At 43.5% G+C, this 19,808-nt stretch overlaps 1 protein-coding gene across 4 annotated transcripts in view; it reads left to right on the plus strand.

Annotated features, from left to right (window-relative positions):
- Nucleotides 1-19,808, plus strand: part of PPP2R5C (protein phosphatase 2 regulatory subunit B'gamma) — a 194,267-nt gene that overhangs the window by 116,192 nt on the left and 58,267 nt on the right. For 3 of the 4 annotated variants that reach the window (XM_077819371.1, XM_077819374.1, XM_077819373.1), the window contains 4 exons: nt 1,615-1,725; nt 2,660-2,752; nt 2,846-2,976; nt 7,389-7,448. In XM_077819371.1, coding sequence (XP_077675497.1) covers nt 1,615-1,725; nt 2,660-2,752; nt 2,846-2,976; nt 7,389-7,448 — 395 coding nt within the window. The remainder of the gene's footprint in view (nt 1-1,614; nt 1,726-2,659; nt 2,753-2,845; nt 2,977-7,388; nt 7,449-19,808) is intronic. The other variant, XM_077819372.1, reaches the window with a different exon arrangement.

Below are 19,808 nucleotides of genomic sequence, written 5' to 3' on the forward strand. Positions count from 1 at the left end.
CCACTGTTGGCATTTCCGGCAAGAAGGAACTGAGGGTGGCGGGAGCCGGCAGTGCCCCTTATACTGAGCACCTTAGGGGGCGCCAGAGCTGGTGCCCTACGGATACTGCTGAGGGAAAAACTTGCGGCACTGGTGCATGTGGCTAGAGCACACGCCTAATATGGAATGGGCATGAGCAACACATCTAGAAGAACACCAGTTACAGAAAAGGTAACTGTCTCTTTTGATAAAATCAAACAGATGCGGCCTTGCTGAAATCAAGGAAATGGAAACAGAAACAGAGCCAAGAAAGCCACACAGCCCATCTGCCTCGAGTAGGTTGGACCAGTCACAAACCAAAACCTTGTATGTTTTGAAACATGTATAGAATGCTATCTGTAAAGCAAACCCATGCCATTCTTGGCTAACACAGATTAGCAGAGACCACTAGCTCCCCATAACAAGAGAAATAATCCATTTAATCGAGAAGGCAGTCTATGAGCCACCTGAAAAATTAGTTTGACAACTTTTGAAGAAACAGACTAGATGTCAGCAGTCTTGCCAATTTCCTTAATTTTTCCAACTTTTTCTGAGCAAGTTCAGTTGAGAATGTGGTGGCAGCCAAACTGAAACAGCATGTGACCTCTTTCTGATGTGTCCTTCACAGTCAGACTTTAAATCAGTCTGGACACAGCCTTTCTGGCGCTACTGGCTGTATCTTGACAATTATAACTTCAAATGATTACCATGTAACATGTTGGGCACTGTAGGGTCCACACTAAAACCTGGGCTGATGACATTTGAGATGGAGGAGTCCTTTTTCCTTTTCTTTCTTATGTGGAAGGAATGAACTGATTGTGCAGTTTCCACAAGTTAACGCATTAATTTTTGGTGAGTGTATGATGTCTCTCCATTGTAAATTGGCATTTACTCACTACAGAAACTTAAGTAAACGCTGCTACTTTGTATTCCATTAATTGTACAATGAGTTTGAGTTAAGATTCTTACTAATCTAGCTGGGGGAGCAGGTAAAATTTTAGGTTAGAATATGCAAGACCAATTCAGAATCTCATGTCTTTCTAATCTTTTGAAAATTGTTCAGGGCAAGAATATTTGCCAGTGATTGATAGTAAACAGGAAGGTGACAGAATGTAACTAATTGTGAGAAATGGATATTTGAATTTATAGATATGTAAACGTTTTAATCATAGTATGGTAGTTTTCTGTCATAACAAGTGGGGACATTTTTCTTGGAACAGGGCATATATGAGTGAACATTTATTTAGTCTCCATTGTTCTGGCTTCTAATTTTATAGTTCTTTGTAAACGCTTTCTCTGTAAAACGTTCTCTAACATCATTAGCTCTCAAATATATCAGTGGTAACAGAATTCTCTCTGCATGTTTAGACTTGAAACACGACTTGAAAATGTTCTGTGAGCTATAATCTACAGAGAAGTTTTAATTGAATAGCTAATCATTTTTGTTAAGCATTTGTTGTATTAAGTACCAGTTTTTAAATGATAAATGTTTGTGATATTAGTTAAAATACTTGTTTTATAAAGAATCCTCATCTCAGTAAGCATCTTTAAATAATTCCATTGTTTTAGAGTTCTTAAAGATACATGTGATTTTAGTTTGCAGTTAACATGTTTCGAACATTACCACCATCTTCTAATCCAACGGGGGCAGAATTTGATCCAGAGGAAGATGAACCAACTCTAGAAGCTGCCTGGCCTCACCTACAGGTAATTAGCAATCTCCTCGTTTTATTTGACTAAATAGTAACTAAATTATTGCAAAATAGTATTACACAATGTGTCTTCCTACTGTGCGTTAAACGCACTAGTGTAAGTTCTGTTTTGCAGTCAAAAATACATTTAGTTAATTTTAAGAGCTGGACAGTCTTTGAAATTACATTGTGTAATTTGAAATTATTAGTTTTAATCTTTCAAAAGATGTTAATACGTAAACAACTGAAAAGAAAATTACATTGAAAATCAATCTTTGTGGTTTTAGAGGTCAAAAGTGTGTTGCTTGTTTCAGTACAAACATATGTGGTTTGAGCATTGGCCTACTAAACCCAGGGTTGTGAGTTCAATCCTTGATGGGGCCATTTAGGGATTGGGACAAAAAATTGGGGATTGGTCCTGCTTTGAGCAGGGGGTTGGACTAGATGACCTCCTGAGGTCCCTTCCAACCGTATGATTCTATGATATGATTTTAAATTAAATAATAAAGATTAAAGTGAGCCTTAGTTGATTATTGTTACTATTCAAGCTTTTTTTATTATTTATCTATGGCAAGGTTCTAGCTTTAGATGTTTGAAAAATGTGAGCGCAAACTAAAAGATTTTTCAAAATATGTATTACTGAACACCATGAATGTTAGTATCTATTGGTATGAAGTAAAATTAATTCAGGAATGTAGTATTTGGGAATTCTTTGCAGTTTAAAGAATGTAGCACTGTAAGAAAATACAGCGCCTGATGACATACATTCCCTGCACCAAATTGTAGTATTACTCTCGCTGTAAAGTGATATAAAAATAATGTATAACACGATCTTGAACTAGGAAGTTTCTTTTTGAACAGTGTCAGAATTGAGTTGTAATTGTACTGCTTACAAAAATATAATATTGTATCAAAAAAACTAATGTTATTTCTTTGTGGATTTTTTTCAGCTTGTTTATGAATTTTTCTTAAGATTTTTAGAATCTCCAGATTTCCAACCTAATGTAGCTAAGAAATATATTGATCAGAAGTTTGTATTGCAGGTGAGGTAAAAATGAATATATCTTCAAGCTTTAAATCCAAATTGATTTAAAATGCATTAGATTTGAGTAAAATGTATCTTTCTTTTTCCACAGCTTTTAGAACTCTTTGACAGTGAAGATCCTCGGGAAAGAGATTTTCTTAAAACTACTCTTCACAGAATATATGGGAAATTCTTAGGCCTAAGAGCTTACATCAGGAAACAAATTAATAATATATTTTATAGGTATGTCACAGTTCTGTATTTTGGTACATATGATTAGATATAGTAATTTAGACTTTTTGGTCCCTTATTAGCAAAATCTTCGTTATTTTATTCCATGTAAACGTTTGTGTCTAATAATATTGGCATCTGTTTAATTAAGCAATTCTCAGTGGGATCCAAATCAGGGGAAGTATAGCATGGGATAAATTTTATAGCTGCAGTTTGGGTACATTTGAGATTCTGCATTTAGATCAGTTTTGTGTCAACTTGACTTTTTATACAGTGCTTTATCAGGGATGAGTTGCTTGAATGATAGCGCCATGTTACCGAGTGCAGTGCATATTATTATTATTGTTCGTAATATCATAGAACAGAGATACATTTGTTTCAGTTTTTCATAATACATATATATCCTGGGGACAGATGTGGCAACACAAGTGAAGAAAATACATGTGCAGGAACTCACTTCAAAGGGCAAGTTCCATTTCTGAGGGAAGCAAGTACAGTTTGAGGTTGCATAAGCAAAAGATGTCAAATTAGGGGTAGTCCTGATAATCGGTGTCAAAGCACCACAATGGTACTGTTGCTGAAAGTGTATTTGCTCTTGCAAGAAATAATAATAGTAATGTCTTTGCTTCCACCACTTTGGTTGTGAATCAGGGTTATTAATTTTTTTTTGCATATAGAATCATACATCCAGTATTCGTAACTGGATAGTTTTAAGTTCTCAGACTTCCCAATTGGCGCAAACTCAGCTCCAATTGGAAGGTTGTTGAACTGAGGCTGAGCTATTTTGAAGTGTTCTGCCCCAGTGTATGTTGCAGGAATGCAATTACTCTTTAATTGATATTATGCCTATTTGTATTATTGCACTGTTACCTGAGTTTCCTTCCTATCTTGACTTTAGATAAATCAATGTTTATAAATTCACAAGTTTAAGGGAATGGTGAGGAGTAACCTAAAAAATACTACTAAAAATTGAGTCCATTATAGTGAACTGTCTGTATGCTAGATTTCAGCTAAATAAACATTAGACCTTGTCAGCTAAATATTATATCAGTATTATTTTCAATAATGTTTCTGTTTCTCTAGAATCCAGAGAGTATTTTTAGGAAACGGAACACATTACTTATTTGGATTTTTGCCTCCAGCATATTTGGCTTAGAATAAAAATAATGACTCCCTAAACACTTTATCAAAATGTTTATATTATCTGTGGCAGCAACCACTAGAGTAAATAGATAGTGATCCCCGCTAATAGTTATTGTTACTTTGCCCAAACTTTGCACACATGCACACGTACGCACCCCAGTTCAATAAACACAGATGTAAATTCAGAAGGTCAGGGTAAGGCATTTGGGGTATGTCTACATTGCAATTAAAAACCTGCAACTGCCCTGTGCCAGCTGCCTCGGGTGAAGGGGCTGTTCATTTGTGGTGTAGATATTCGGGCTTGGGCTGCAACCCAAGCTGTAGGACCCTCCCACCTTTCAGGGTCTTAGAGCCTGGGCTCCAGCCCAAGCCCAGACATCTACATCTCAATTAAACAACCTCTTAGTCCAAGCCCTGCGAGCCTGAGTGAGCTGGACAAGCTAGCCATGTTTTTTAATTAGTGTAGACACACTCTTAAAATCAGTGGGGTTGCAGTTCTGAGTGCAGCAATAGCAACCCACCGCAAAAACAGAGCTAGTTTCTGCCTCCCTTGCTCTTGTTGAGTAGAAACTTACTACCATGAAACCCTGTTGAAATAGATACTTGCAGAGCTCTGCTTGTGGATAAGGGTAACAAAATCTGGCTTGTTAGTAAGTCGCTCCATACAAAATTGCTACCGCAGTAATGTACCATGTAGAACATTCTGAAAAAGCAAAGTTGGAAAAGGCTTTAGAAATTTGGAAGGAATTTTAAGGAGGGAAGGGAAAAGCTAAACTTATATACCTTGAAATTTTTCACGGGAAACACAGTTCATGACTGTTTCCAAATTTATAGTTGACCTATATCAGCACCTCAGTGTGACATGATATTAAAGTGTTAAGTGGATTTCCAAGCATGTAGCGGCAAACAACTGGCATATATGGGCTTCATGTTAGACAGGATATGATTGATATATACTCAAATATGGACTCATCCCTACTTCATTTGCAAGTAATCAGTTTGCTGCACAATAGGGTCTCAGTACGGGTTCCACAGACTTCAGCTTTTGAAGCCATGCCCTTTGTTTGATGCATCTCGTTTTTCTGTAGATCCAGTATGCTGTATAGCAGTGTTACTTGTATATAGCACGTTTTCTTGTCTCTGCCCCTTGTACACTTTTCCTCCTAAAAGCGAACATGTGGCCCCTTGGAGAGAATGGTGCCAACTGCACAACAGCTTTTTGCCAGTTCAGGTGTAGGGGAATCTTATCTCTAGAAAATGCTTTTAGAAAAAGGAACTGAGGAACTGCCTAAAAATAGTGAATAAGCCCCATCTGCTCTGTCTTCATGCAGTGGTTCTTGGTCCTGAATACACTGAACCCCACTCTTTCTTAGATGAAGTATTGTTATGTTTTGTTTCAGGGAAAATGATTTCAAGAAAAGACAGAAAGGGAGTGCATATTTGCTTACAATTTATTTAACCAATAGAGGGTTTTGATTAAGTTAATGCTGGAATGCACAATTTCATGAAACAATATATCTGAAATGTATCCGATTGGAGGTTTATTCTGCCATTTTTTTCTGCATTGGCAGCGTTTTTATGTAATGGAAGCCAAGATTTCAAATCTAGTCATTTCTAGTACATCTTTTGAATGGGTGACAAATATTCTACCCATTCACCTTTTAGTAGTTTGTATAAACAATGGATGGACACTTTTTTCACTTTTCTGCTTCTGTTCTGAAATTTACATGAGGAATGCTGCAGTGAAATCTAGATTATAGTATAGAAAGCACCCTTCTCAAAGTATAAAGAAGAAGCCTTTATCTACCAACTGAATTCTCAAGGACATAGAAACTAAAGTCTTTATGCATCTCAACAAATCTGGATAGAAATTTTGTATAGTACTTCTGGGCATAAAATTCTAAGGAGAAAAATAAGTTTACAAACAAGTTCCTTCAACTGCTTAAGCCTTGAACTTAACTGAAAAAATAGTTACATGTACTTTTTTAATGTAATGTACGCCTCTCTAAAACATTTACTTTGCTCATATTTGGTGTGATTCTGCAGGTTCTCAGTGTAACTCCCAGGCCAGGTTTAAGCAGAGTTTCTTTTCTTGCTTCCTCGAATCATAAGTAAAAATTATGTGGCTGTCTGTTATTGGGATATGGATTTTAAAGTTTTTCCTTGTGTATTTATTACTTTAAATATTTTCTTTATTTTGGTGTTTAACAATTAAATGAAATTAATGTTATCAAATAAAAAGGATTTTCCTACCAATTTCAGTTTTTGCTGAAAATTTTCTTATCTGAACTGAGTTACTTTTTCTGGGGAAAATAATACTCAAAGCAAACTGTTTTGAATCCATTCTATAAAAACATTTTAAAATGGGAAACTGTTTTCTGTTCTAAATTTTGTTGATGAAATTTTGTAACAAGTGTTTTCAAAACCTATCTGAAGTATAAATTGGACAAACATGGAACTTTAGAGTTTTGAAAAACTTCCAAAAAACCCAACAAATTGTGCCTTTCCACCAAAAGAGAAAACATAATATGGAGGCTTGACTTGTCCTATTTATTACTGATCATCTTGGAAACAAATGTATAGTGCAAAACAGATCTTTTAGATCAATATCTGGGAATTATTGGAACACCTCACACACGTTTGCCTTACAAATGGGAGAATAAATTATAGCATTATGCTACACACTCAGTATTGTCTTAATTTTAAAATATAATTTGACTGCATTCAGTTTTTGATCATTACCCCTGCATAAAATGTGACAACTGGAAAAGCACAAGGATGTTTGCTCGTTTTTTCTCTTCAGTGTAGGTGGTTAGAGAACAGTAACTTACTGTGCCAGTTCAGTACAGATGGATATGCCATTGACAGCATTACTGTGCCAGGTATGCAGTTCTGCTACAGAACGGATGTTGCAAGGAAGCAAAACCAACATGAGTATCTTGTAGTCCTAGGACCGTGTAAATTTTTAAAATAAAAGCATTCAACGTGGCTAATTATTGCTATTAATAGATCATTTTGTAAGCACAGCAAAAGAAGCAACTCTAAAGATTTAATTATCCAAAACAATCAAATCTATTCCTGACTTGTACATACTATATTTTAAAAAATGGATTTTTCAGCCTGCTGAATATAAATGGTAGTACACTGTCTGAAGTACTAATTTTCCACTTCACATTTTTCTTATGCTACATGAAACATCAGATAGATACGAAGTCATGTCTTGGAGATAGGTCTATATATAGTCAATACTGACTGACTAAAACTGTATTTCATTTGTTTAGGTTTATTTATGAAACAGAACATCACAATGGCATAGCAGAATTACTGGAAATATTGGGAAGGTGAGTTACCTGTTGTATACCACAAAAATCAAACCATTAAGAATTTAAAAATTGAATAGGGGCTGGAGGGATACATTTCTTCAAAATGTATAACTTTTTATATAGTTTGGCAGAGTTATAACTAAGAAGGGAATATGATAACCATCTACTAATATTTAAAGGGTATAAACGCCAGTGAGGGAGAGTAATTGTTTAGGTCTAAAGTGTATGTGGACAAGTTTATCTATGATAGATTAAATTACAGAATATCAAAAAGAAGTCCTAAACACAAGATCTGCTTGTTTACAAAGGAAAATCTCAGTGCTAGAATGATTTACTGAAGAAAATACTGTAGAGAACTACCTTGCACCTCCAAGACAATAGACTGCATGACCTAATAGGCCCAATCAATGTCCAATAGCTGTGATTCTCTGCATAAGATTGCTTCTTATTTCACATTGCACAATATGTTGCCAGGATGACAGGTTTAAAATAAATAAATGAAGAAACTGCAAAGTTTAATAATAATTTTTAAAAAAGGCAGTTCTGTTTTTCTAATAGTTATATAAGACATTTAGGTTGACTATGTTTGGACTGAAAAGTTAGTATCATGTATAATGATTATTAGTTAATATTTATACAGTATTTATTACCACAGTTTATGCATTACACTCATCACTGAATAGTGGGAAGACTTTAGTTCCCATATCAATGCTTCCCTCTCCCCCTCAATCAGTGAGGAATGGCAGGGAATATAACAGAATTCAGCAGGGGTGAGGAAGATTTAAGAGCAAATAGTGGCAAGATGGGGGCCAGCCCCTCCTCCTCTTTAGGTCCTCAACCTTTCCATTAGCTGGGGCAGGGGAGGTAATGCTAGTGGAATAGTTCTTGCATGTCCTCTGTTCCTCTGCCCATTAAACTCTCCCAAGCTTTTCAAAAACTTCTTGCTTCTGTTAGCTGCCCTGGCCTCCTTCCCTTTAGTTGCAGCATAGAAGTTATGGTTTTATGATGCTGCGAGTCTGACCAGTTGCCTCTTTTTGAGATGAGGAAATAATTTTTCTGGCAACAGATCTGGTGGGCTCGCATCATGGAAGCACATTTGGGCTGAAAGAAATAGGATATGAAAGTTTAATATTAGGAAAGAGGAAGACTGTTCAGCTCATTGCAACTTGTGGCCAGTGTCCAGAGCAGATAAAAGCTAGAAGGTCCAGCTCCCAGAGGTAAACAAGATCCTGGATTTTGTTAGTGGACCTTGTGCCTATAGGAGACGGGGAGACCTGAATTCTTTATGGACTGAGATATCTATCCCCTTGGTAGCGTCTGCCTCTCCCCATGTATAGAAAGGGAGCAAGGATTCAGAATTGAGCTCAGTCCCGGGGTAGGCTGAGAAGATATACTCTGAGTTATTGGCTATGTGGCGGGAGCCCTGTAGCCCCACACTGGAACCAGTTAAATACTTGGTATGGGAGGGCAGAGTGTGGGCACATAGCACCCCTATCCAGTGTTAAATTAACAAAGTTGTGACCTGACTCTTAAGTCTATCCCATGTCTGTTGTACATACAGTTGTGTGTCCTGATCAACAATAGAATGATGTCACAGGGTGGGATTCAACCCTGCGGCGCCTCCCGTTGTTCGTCCAGGGAATTAGCTTACCAGCCTCCTGAGTGCCCCCTGCTGGCCGATGTCCCGCCTCTCGCTGGTCCCCATGTCCCTTCCAGACCCCAGTGCCCCTTTATCTGGGGGTTCTGCCCCAGCAGTATCTCCCCCAGTCTCTGGGTCTCCCCTCCCTGGGGAACCCCCAAGCCCCCTAATCCCACCTTGCCTCAGCCTATGGGCTACTGCCAGTCACCATCTAGCCCCCTTTCACTGGGGCCAACTGTAGTCTGTATAAGCCAGCCATCATAGGCATGGGGAGATAGGACCTACTGCCTCTACCTAGCCCCGGTCTGCCCCTTTACAGCCCCAGAACCTGTTTAGGCCCCGCACAAAGCCCTGCAGCCTGGGGGGTTTCCCGGCATGAGCTCCCCAGCTCCTCCTACCTTTCCCCAGTGCTACCCCACCTCAGGTTCCTGTTTAGCTCCCAGGCAGCCAGGTCCTTTCCTCTCTGCTGTCAGAGAGAGACTGCCTGCTCCTGGCCCACTGCCCTCTTATAGGGGCCAGCTGGGCCCTGATTGAGCTGGCCACAGCTGCTGCTGATCCCTTCATCAATGATCCGTTCATCAGCCTGGGCTTTTCTCCCAGCCCTTAGGCCTCTTCCAGGGCTGACTTTTACCCTGTCAGCGCTGGAGCGGGTGACCACCCTGCTATAAATGGTTTTTCGAGTGATCATATGTTAAACATAGATTATCAGATCATTGGAGTACTCATTTTATGTTAATCTCAGCTCACAGTAAATGCTTTTGAAATTATAATTTGTACAAATTTAAGGAAAACAGAGCCTTTATAATCAAAACTTGTGCATTTTTTCAATTCTGTGAGTACCGAGCAAACTCTTGTTTTAAACAGATTCACACATTTTATACTATATGCATGGGTAGATATACTACAGAGACTTTTCAGATACTTAAATGTTAGAATAAAATAAACTGATTAGTGAAGTTTGATAATTTACATTGTGTGCATCTATGTTTGCTGGAAAAACATTGAAATTATAGCTGAAATAGCTTGGACCTATGCATATATTTGTCTTGAATAGTTATTTATATATCTTATTTACTGAAATGTTCAACAAGTAAAAGGATTCCAAAGTTAACAGTAAAAAGAAAAGGAGTACTTGTGGCACCTTAGAGACTAACAAATTTATTTGAGCATAAGCTTTCGTGAGCCACAGCTCAACATATTCCAGAAGTTATTTACAGTCAAGTAATGTTGACCAACAAGTTACAAAAGAGAAAGCAGTAATTGGGCTTTCTTGAAAAAGCCCTAAGAAATGCACATTCATCTGAAATTAGTTTGTCATTAACCTGTTTCCACTGTATTAGCAGAAAACACAAACCGATGATTTCACATCTCTAAGAGAGTTCTCAAAATGAAGCTCCAAAAGATACTTTTTTTAGACATGGCTCCCACAAAACTAATTGCACAATTGGAATGCAACATAAAAGTATATAAAATTAAAAGCATGAATATTTATTACTGCCTTACTGTTGAAAAGCTGCCCCAGTGTTGAAACTTCTCTGCCACGTTATTACTCTGTCATCCTGCTTGCTACCACTAGAAGGTGTGGAACAGTTATTAGAACTATTAAGGTCTAAAGTTAAATACAAGTACTAGATAAATATTTCACATTCTCCTCAGCTGGATGAAAACTAGACTGTTTTTTTTTTAATCTAAATACCCAGTACTTAAATTCAGATTTTTGAATTGTGAATTCTCCCCTATATGGCAGGTGATCCACTTTCCTCCCCACTCTAAGCAAGATTTTTGTGGAGGAGGCTACTGACATACAGCTCCCTCTAGGTAATAGGTTTTTCTTCTTTAGTGCCTGCTCATGTCGATTCCATTCTTGGTGTGTGCACGCCCACGTGCACAGTCTGAGATTTTTTTTTGCCTTAGCAGTATCTGTAGGGTTGGCAGTGGCACCCTCTGGAGTGCCACGTTCATGCGTTGGTAAATTAGGCACCACCGGCCATACACCCTCTCAGTTCCTTCTTACCATCTGTGACAGCTGGTTGGAGCACCTTCCCCTTGCCTCTCAAGTGGATAGTGGTTCTTTCTGGCATTTATTGCTTGTTAGTTCTGTATATAGTTTGTTCACAGTAGTTAGTGGTGTTAAGTAGTGTAGTTAGTAAGTAAGAGTCCCAGCAGGGATGGTCCATAGGTTCTAAGCCTTGTTCTTTCTGTAATAGGCCTGTGCCCATTAGCAACCCCCATAGCAGCTGCCTAAAGTGCTTGGGAGAGTCACATGTGAAGGACAAGTCGCATTTGTAAGAACTTCCGTCCTAGAATTCAAAAGGAGCGCAACATTCATCTAAGGGCCCTCCTCATGGAGGCTACGCTTTGCCCAGCGTCGGAGCCTTTCCACTCCGACTCTTCACCCAGCACCTCGGCATTGGTGTGGAGTGCACCTCCAGCACCAAGTTCTGCCCAGCACCACTCTCCTTCGCTGGTGCCAAAGAGCACCTGAAGAAATGAGACTCTCCGGCACCATGCAAGAAGGGTCAAGGGCAGTGTTCCCTCTAATTTTTTACGTCCATGTGCAGAATGAATTTTATTATGTGCGCCAATATGGAGGTGATGTGTGGTGGGGGTGGGGCCAAGGGGTTCAGAGCGTGCCAGGGAGCTCGGTGCTTGAGCAGAGGGTTGGGATATGTTGGGAGGGGGGTGAGGGCTCTGGCTTGGGGTGCTGGCTCTGGGGTGGGAGAGGGGATTTGGCTACGGGAGGGGACTCAGGACTAGGGCAGAGGGTTCTGGCTGGGGGTGCAAGCTCTGGGTTGGGGCCAGGATGAGGGGATTGGGGGGTGTGTGTGAGGGGGCTCTGGGCTGGGGTAGAGGGTTGGGGTGGGAGGGTGAGGGCTCTGGCTGGGGGTGTGGGCTCCGGGATGCAGGCTGCCCCGGAGCTGCGGCAGAGAGGGAGGACTCCCCCCAGCCCTCTCTCACTGCAGCAACGCCGGCGGGGGTAGAGGTGTCCCGCTCCAGCAGCAGTAGCTCCGGCTGGCTGTGCTGGGGGGAGAGGAGCCTCTCCCTGGCTGCGGCAGCTCTGGCTGGCTGTGCCGGGGGGAGAGGAGCCTCTCCCTGGCTGTGGCAGCTTCAGCTGGGCTGGGCCTTTGATAGCTTGCTGTGCGGCTGCGCAGCTTAGCAGGAACTTAAGTCCAGGGGAGTTGGGCAAAGGACCCAGTTCAGCCCGTCCACCCACTCCGGATCCTCAAGATGGTTCATCCCCTGCTGGATCATTCAACCCCATTAGGGATCCGCCTTTGACTCCTGGGAGCAGTAGGGGCCCCAGGCACTTGGCAGGGCTATTAACGTCTGAGAGCCTCATGGTGGCCAGGGACCAGAGAATCCTCCTGGTGCTGTGCACAACCTTAGATACAGCTAAGTTTCCCCAGGCCGGTAAGCCAGCCATGAGACCTCCTCAGAGGGCAGCCAAACGCCGTCGGTCCCTGGAGCAAAGACAGCGTTCCCTGTCTCCACAGCTGAGATTCCCGACTCTGTAACCTAGATCTCCTGTCAGACAGCCCAAGTCATCAGCACTGCACTCGTGGTCACCATCAACATGGTGCGAATTGCCCACAGTGAGGCGTCAGTCTCTGTACGACCAACACCAATCGTCGTCTTGCCAGTCAACTCCCTGGTGCAGATCTCTGTTGGTGTGTTGTTCCCCCCAGGCACGAGACTGGTTCAGCATTGGTGACCAATATCCCCACTTGGGTCTTTGGATAGTCGCCAATCCCTCTATTCAAGGCATCACTCTCCCGCAGCTACGGTCAGCCTCTACAGCCCCACCATGGTCACCAGAAGGGGACTCGTCTGGAGCTGAGCGGAACTTCAGCCCCTCACCATGACAGCAGCAGCGGCCCTTGTGGGTGCCTGAGGCTGCCTCAACTACCATGTTGCCAACCTAGGAGCCAGTGGCCTGCACAGTGGCCATATTGGAAGGTATGGGGCATCCCGATGCCCTTCTTGCACTTCTCCTCCCTTGCTGCCTTGGAGAAGCAACCCCTGGCACTGACGGCACTGGGCTCGGTGCGTGGAGTGGAATCTGATACTGGGGGTTGAAGAGCAGGTATCCACTCCAAAGGAACCTTCCCCTACAGGGGACAATGTTCCAGGCCCTTCCCCGGTAGTCCAATCCTCGTCCTCATTGCCAGCTGAGGTGGTAGCAGGGCCCTTGCATGCCAGTCCACTGGATGACTTTAAGGAGTACAAAGTCCTGCTCAGGAGGGTGGCTTCAAACTAAGGCTTGGAGATGGAAGAAATGGCAGAGCAGTCTGACACTTTATTCAACCTGCTAACGACGTCAGCCCCTGCGTGGGTCGTATTGCCAGTGTATGACGGGATTTTAAACATAGCCAAGGCCCTCTGGCAATCCCTGTGTTCTATCCCACCCACCTCCAAGCAGGCTGAAAATAAATACTTCATCTCTGCTAAAAGGTTTGAATACTTATACCCACCCGCCTCCAGGGTCACTGTCATCTCGGCAGCCAATGAAAGGGACAGGGAAGGGCAAGCCAGTTCCACACCCACAAATAAAGACACCAAGAGGCTAGACCTTTTTGGAAGGAACATTTATTCAATGGCCACACTTCAGTTTAGGGTGTCAAACCACCAGGCTTTATTGGGGAAATACAGTTTTAATCTGTGGGACTCCCTCAAAAAGTTTGACTCCCTGCCCCAGGACTTGGGCCAGGAGTTTACCACCATTTTGGAGGAAGGTACCTCCAGATGGCCTGGGATGCGGCCAATTCAGCGGCAAGGGTCATTGCCGCGGCCACAGTAATGTGGCACAGTTCCTGGCTTCAGTCTGTGGGTCTGTCCCAGGAGATGCAGTCCTCCATCCGGACCTTCCGTTGACGGAAGGGGGTGCTTCTTGGAGCAGACGGATGCAAGGCTGCATGGACTCAAGGACATTAGAGACGCTTTCCGCTCACTAAGCCTGCCACACCGCAGATGGTGAGAAAACCGTTCAGACTGCCTCCGCCTCCTAGGCCTTGGCCTCCTCAGCAGGGCTCCTCTAGGAGAACAGACAAAGACTCAGGGTTCAGCCATCATTGCCCCTCCACCTCTCGTTTGCCTGTCCAGCAAAATACCCAGAGGGCCAGAAGCGCTCATTTTGAGGATGTGCTTGAGGACCGCACCTGAGTCAATTCTCAGGATCCACCCTACTCCTTCCTGAACCGCCTTCCGGTTGGCTTGGTCATGAGTAACCTCAAACCGTTGGATGCTCGGTATATCATCTCTGGGCTACACCCTCCAATTCTCGGCTGCCCCTCCCTCCCACTCCCCTTAGGTCCCTGAAGAGGGATGGGTTTCTCATGAGCAACTCCTTGCTCAGGAAGTAGAAAATCTCCTACAGCTAGGAGTGGTGGAGGAGGTCCCTCAGGACATGAGCGGGAAAGGGGGGTTCTCCCACTATTTCTTAATCCTCAAAGTGAAAGGGGGCTTAAGACCCATTCTGGACTTGTGACTCCTCAAAAAATATCTCAAAAAGGTGAAGTTTTGCATGGTCTTCCTGGCCTCCATCATCCCTTCCCTGGATCCTGGAGACTGTTACGCCGCCCTCGACTTGATGGACGCATAGTTTCATATCTCCATTTTTCAAGGACACAGATGGTTCCTCTGTTTTGTGGTGGGCCAGCGTCATTTCCAATTCATGATGCCTCCCTTCGGACTCAGCAGCCCCGCCAGTTTTTACAAAATGCATGGTGCCAGTGGCTGCTTACCTGAGGCATCGAGGGGTCCAGGTTTATCCGTACCTTGATGACTGGCTCATCAAGGGCAGATCTCGGGGTCAGGTTCAAAGGAGCCTCGATCTGGTATGTTCCACCTGCAACAATCTGGGCCAGTTAATAAAAAGAAATCAACCTTAATACTGGTGCAACAGACAGCTTTCATAGCGCAGTCCTCAACTCCACAAGAGCCAGAGCCTTCCTTCTGGATGCCTGTTTCTGAGCCATGTCAAACCTGATCTTGCATGTGAGAGCTCACACGTGCCTGAGCTTGTTAAACCATATGGCAGCCTGTACTTACGTAATCAGTCACGCGCGGTTCCATCTCAGATCCCTGCAAGCATGGTTGTCTTCGGTCTACATCCCCAACAGCACAATCTAGACCGCGTGGTCAGGGTGCTGGACCACATACAGTCATCCGTGAAATGGTGGGTGAAACCTGGATCAGTGTTGCAGGCATTTCCCTTTGCAGCCCCATCACTGACACTGGTCTCCGATGCCTTGAACCTGAGGTGGGGGGCCCACCTGGCTGATATCAGCACACAAGACTGTTGGTCGTGAGATGCTTGCTCCCTCCACATAAAGGTCAGAGAGCTCAGAGCGGTTTGCTTGGACTATCAGACTTTCCTGCTTCATGTGAAGGGCAAGGTGCTGCAGATCCTAAAGGAAAATACCGCCGCAATGTTTTACATCAGCAAGCAAAGCAAAACCTGATTGTCAGCCCACTGCAAGAAGCTCTCTGGGACTTCTGTGAGCAGCATGCCATTTATCTCATTGCCATGCACCTTCCCGTGGCCAGGAACGTGTTGGCAGATCACCTCAGCAAGACCTTCTGGTCTTGCCACGAATGGTCACTCCATCCAGAGGTGGTTAACATCATCTTCCAAAGGTGGGGAACTCCCTGTTCTGCCGGAACGCAAACAAATCCACCCAGGAAGTGCTACATGTTTTACTCAATTTTGGGGGATCAACAGAGGCTCCCTGTCAGATTCGTTTTTGCTTCTATGGTTGGGGGCCTGAATGTACTCCTTCCCATCAGTGCCATTAATCCACAGAGTCCTTGAGAAGATGAAAAAAGACAAGGCAAAGGTTATCCTGATAGTCCCGGCTTAGCCTTGCCAATACTGGTTCGGCACCCTGCTGGACCTCTCAGTGGCGGGTCTGCTGCAGCCGCCCCTCTGGCCGGATCTGCTGTCTCAGAACCACAGCAGTCTTCTGCACACGAACCCGGCTGCGCTGCACCTGACAGCTTGGCTGCTGCATGGTTGAATGCAGAGGAGCGGGAGTGCTTGGTCTCTCCAGGTGGGTAAGCCAGCCATGAGCCCTCCTCAGAGGGCAGCCAAACGCCGTCAGTCCCCAGAGCAGAGAAACGGTTCACGTGCTGGGCCTCAAACCAGGGTATTCAGCCTGAGCTGGCTTCAGTGCAGTCGATCGTAGACTACCTTCTGCACCTCAAACTCCAGGGCCTGTCTCTTTCATCAGTTAAGGTTCAGTTGGCCATTATTTCAGCCTTCCACCCTCCATTCCAGGGCAGGTCAGTCTTCACTCATGACATGACAGTCTGGTTTTTGAAAGGTCTGGCGTGACTATCCCCATGTCCATGACCCTGTCCCTCCTTGGGACCTGAATCTCATGCTGTCACGGTTCACAGGTCCCCCCTTCAAGCCTTTGGCTTCCTGCTCCCTTCGTATGATTTATGAGGAGAGGCTGAGGGAACAGGGATTATTTAGTCTGCAGAAGAGAAGAATGAGGGGGGATTTGATAGCTGCTTTCAGTTACCTGAAAGGGGGTTCCAAAGAGGATGGAGCTAGGCTGTTCTCAGTGGTAGCAGATGGCAGAACAAGGAGTAATAGTCTCAAGTTGCAGTGGGGGAGGTTTAGGTTGGATATTAGGAAAAACTTTTTCACTAGGAGGGTGGTGAGGCACTGGAATGCGTTACCTAGGGAGTGGTGGAATCTCCTTCCTTAGAGATTTTTAAGGTCAGGCTTGACAAAGTCCTGGCTGGGATGATTTAGTTGGGGATTGGTCCTGCTTTGAGCAGGGGGTTGGACTAAATGGACCTCCTGAGGTCCCTTCCAATCCTGGTATTCTATGATTCCACTCTCATGGAAGGCCTTGCTCCTGGTAGTGATAACATCTGCGCATAGGGTCTATGAGATTAGGGAGCTTACCTCGGAGCTGCCCTATATGGTGTTTTACAAGGTCCGCCTGTGACTGCACCCGGTTTTCCTGTCCAGGGTAGTTTCTCAATATTATACAGGCCAGAACGTATATTTACTTGTCTTTCCAAAACCTCATAAATTGGATGAGGAGCACGGATTATGCTCTTGGAACCTCAGGAGACTGCTAGCCTTTTACATCAAAAGAACCAAGCCATTCCGTAAGTCAATGCAGTTGTTTTTCACGGTGGTAGACAGGATGAAAGTTCTTCCAGTGTACGGCCGGAGAATTTCATCATGGATCACCGCCTGCATCCGTTTTTGCTTTGATCTGGCAAAAGTGTCTTCATTGGCAATTGTAACTGCCCACTCGACTAGGGCACTAGTCTTGTTTGCAGCTTTCCTGGCTCAAGTGCCGATTCAAGATATCTGTTGGGCTGCTACCTGGTCATCCATTCATACATTCATGTCTCATTTCACGCTTACCCAGCAGGCCCGAGACGATGCTGGCTTTGGTAGAGAAGTGTTACAAACTGCATGACCATGAACTCTGAGCCCACTTCCAAGGATACTGCTAGTGAGTCACCTAGAATGGAATTGACATGAGCAAGCACTCGAAGAAGAAAAAACGGTTACCTACCTTTCGTAACTCTTCTTCAAGATGTGTTTCTCACGTCCATTCTATTACCTGCCCTCCTGCCCCTCTGTTGGAGCTGCTAGCAAGAAGGAACTGAGAGGGCTAGAGTCAGCGGCGCCTAATATACCGGTGCACGAGCGTGGCACTCTAGGGGGCAGCACTGCCAATCCTATGGATACCTCTAAGGCAAAAAAAATCTCCTATGACTGTGCGTATGGGCATGCACACACCTAGAATGAACATGAGCCACACATCTTGAACAACAGTACAAAAGGTAAGTAACCTTTTTTTTGTTGTTTTTGTTGTGTAATTGCTGTAAAAGGCAGATCAGAGCCAAGACAAAATTAATCTGGAGGCCTTCATGGAGATACCACTTGGATTTTTGTTATAAAGAGCTGTTTCCTATACCAACAGTCAGTCCACAGTGCCCATTCCAGAAGATTGTCTACATAAAGGAGTAAACCAAATTACGTTGTTGGCTTGTGTCTTTGGATCCTAGTCACATTGTGAATTTTATTTTATTTTATAAAGAGATAATTCTTTAAAATATTAAATATAAAAAAAAGCCAAGACACCCTGTTTATTTAGCTTCTCAGTCATACTATCAGCAATATGTGGTGTCAATATTAACTTTATCCTTATTGCCTGCCATAGCAAAGCACAAATGCCTGCTAAAAGAGATTTTTCTTTGTGCCTGTTTGGGATCTAATGCATTACTAAGAGACTCACTGGAGGAACAGAAAGTCCTTGTCCTAGGCTGGCTGACAACTGGAAAACTTCAGTCATTCCTCTTTCTGTTCCAGATCCCTGAATCTTCCTTAAAGGCGCACTGTTAACTTTAAAAAAAAAAAAAAAAAAAAAATTAAAAAATTGCACTTTCAGGAAAAACTTATCTACCAGACATCTAAGATTAGTAGTTCTCACACAGTTGTTCAGAGGCTTGCAGAGAGCTGGCCAGTGACATGGCATGTTCTGGCGGCTAAATAGTATTAACTGGTGTTAAAAAAAATACCACTTTTACTTGTAAGCAATTACTTCCGTTGCTATAGGGAAATTACATAATCCTGAATGGAAGGGCAGACAGTATTCCTATTAAGATGTAATTCACACTGCAGAATCTCCTGCTTTGGAACAAAGGCTTGAAATTTTGCAAGGGGGTTTGGCCTTGTGTCAGGGGATGTGCCTTTTGCTGTCTTTGTGAAAAATCTCAGGCACGAGAATTGAAAGTAGGGAAAATGTCTTTCCTGTGCTCTCAGTATTCCCCCCCCCATACTGGTGCCCAGGCAGCAAAGTGGTGAAAGAGGAAGCTGCCTGACTTTAATGCAGAGGGATGAGGGTGAGGGTAAGGCAGGGAGTGGGGCGCTTAGGAATGGGAGTATGTAGATGTAGAGGGGTGAGTGGGGCAGGAGCTGGCGGTGGGAGGAATGGTCAGGATCAGTGGTGGTGACAGACTGGCTTGGGACACAGGGACAGAAGGGTCTGTAACCACATAAGAACACTTCCCTCCAGAACCCAAGAATCCTGAGTCTCTCCGTTCTTCTGCTGCCAGACAAATAGTTGTGAAACCCACTCACAAAGTTTGTTCTCGCCCTCTAGTGGCAGGTCCACAGACGATAACAGCCTCTACTGCTACCAGTTAGTCCTTTAGCTCAGGTGGTAGAGGTCTGTGCTGTGAATCTAAAGGTTTGAACCTTGCTGATGACCCTAGTTGGGGGTCAGCATAGTTCCAGAAAACAACATCCAAAAAAAGTTCAGGTGGCGAAGTCAAGCACTTTCAGAATTTAAGGTTGCTTATGCCTTATGATATGCTGTAATTACATGATCACATGCTATTTTTTTTCTACGGGACCCCGACCTCTTTCAGTGCCCAAGAAGGATGGTTTTATAGGAATGAATCAGTATTGCATAGTTAATGAGGCTAGTGTTTGTAGGATCCCTGCTTGTTTTTTGCAGAAATTGGAATGTGTGCAGTGAATGAGACAGGCGATTACAGGATGAGAAAGGAAGTTGAATGCCACCCTGGAGAATTGGATTCTATCCCTGCCTCTGCCATGTAGTTCCTATGTGATGCTGGGCAAGTCACATAAAGGAAAATTTTCATAGTTAGCTACTAATTGTGCTGAGTGCTCACAACTGCAACCAAAGTAAATTGGAATTGTGCTTCAAACATATAAAGTGCTATGAAATGCTAATTAC

Source organism: Eretmochelys imbricata, chromosome 6 (assembly GCF_965152235.1).
Source record: "Eretmochelys imbricata isolate rEreImb1 chromosome 6, rEreImb1.hap1, whole genome shotgun sequence".
Taxonomy (NCBI): Eukaryota; Metazoa; Chordata; order Testudines; family Cheloniidae; genus Eretmochelys; species Eretmochelys imbricata.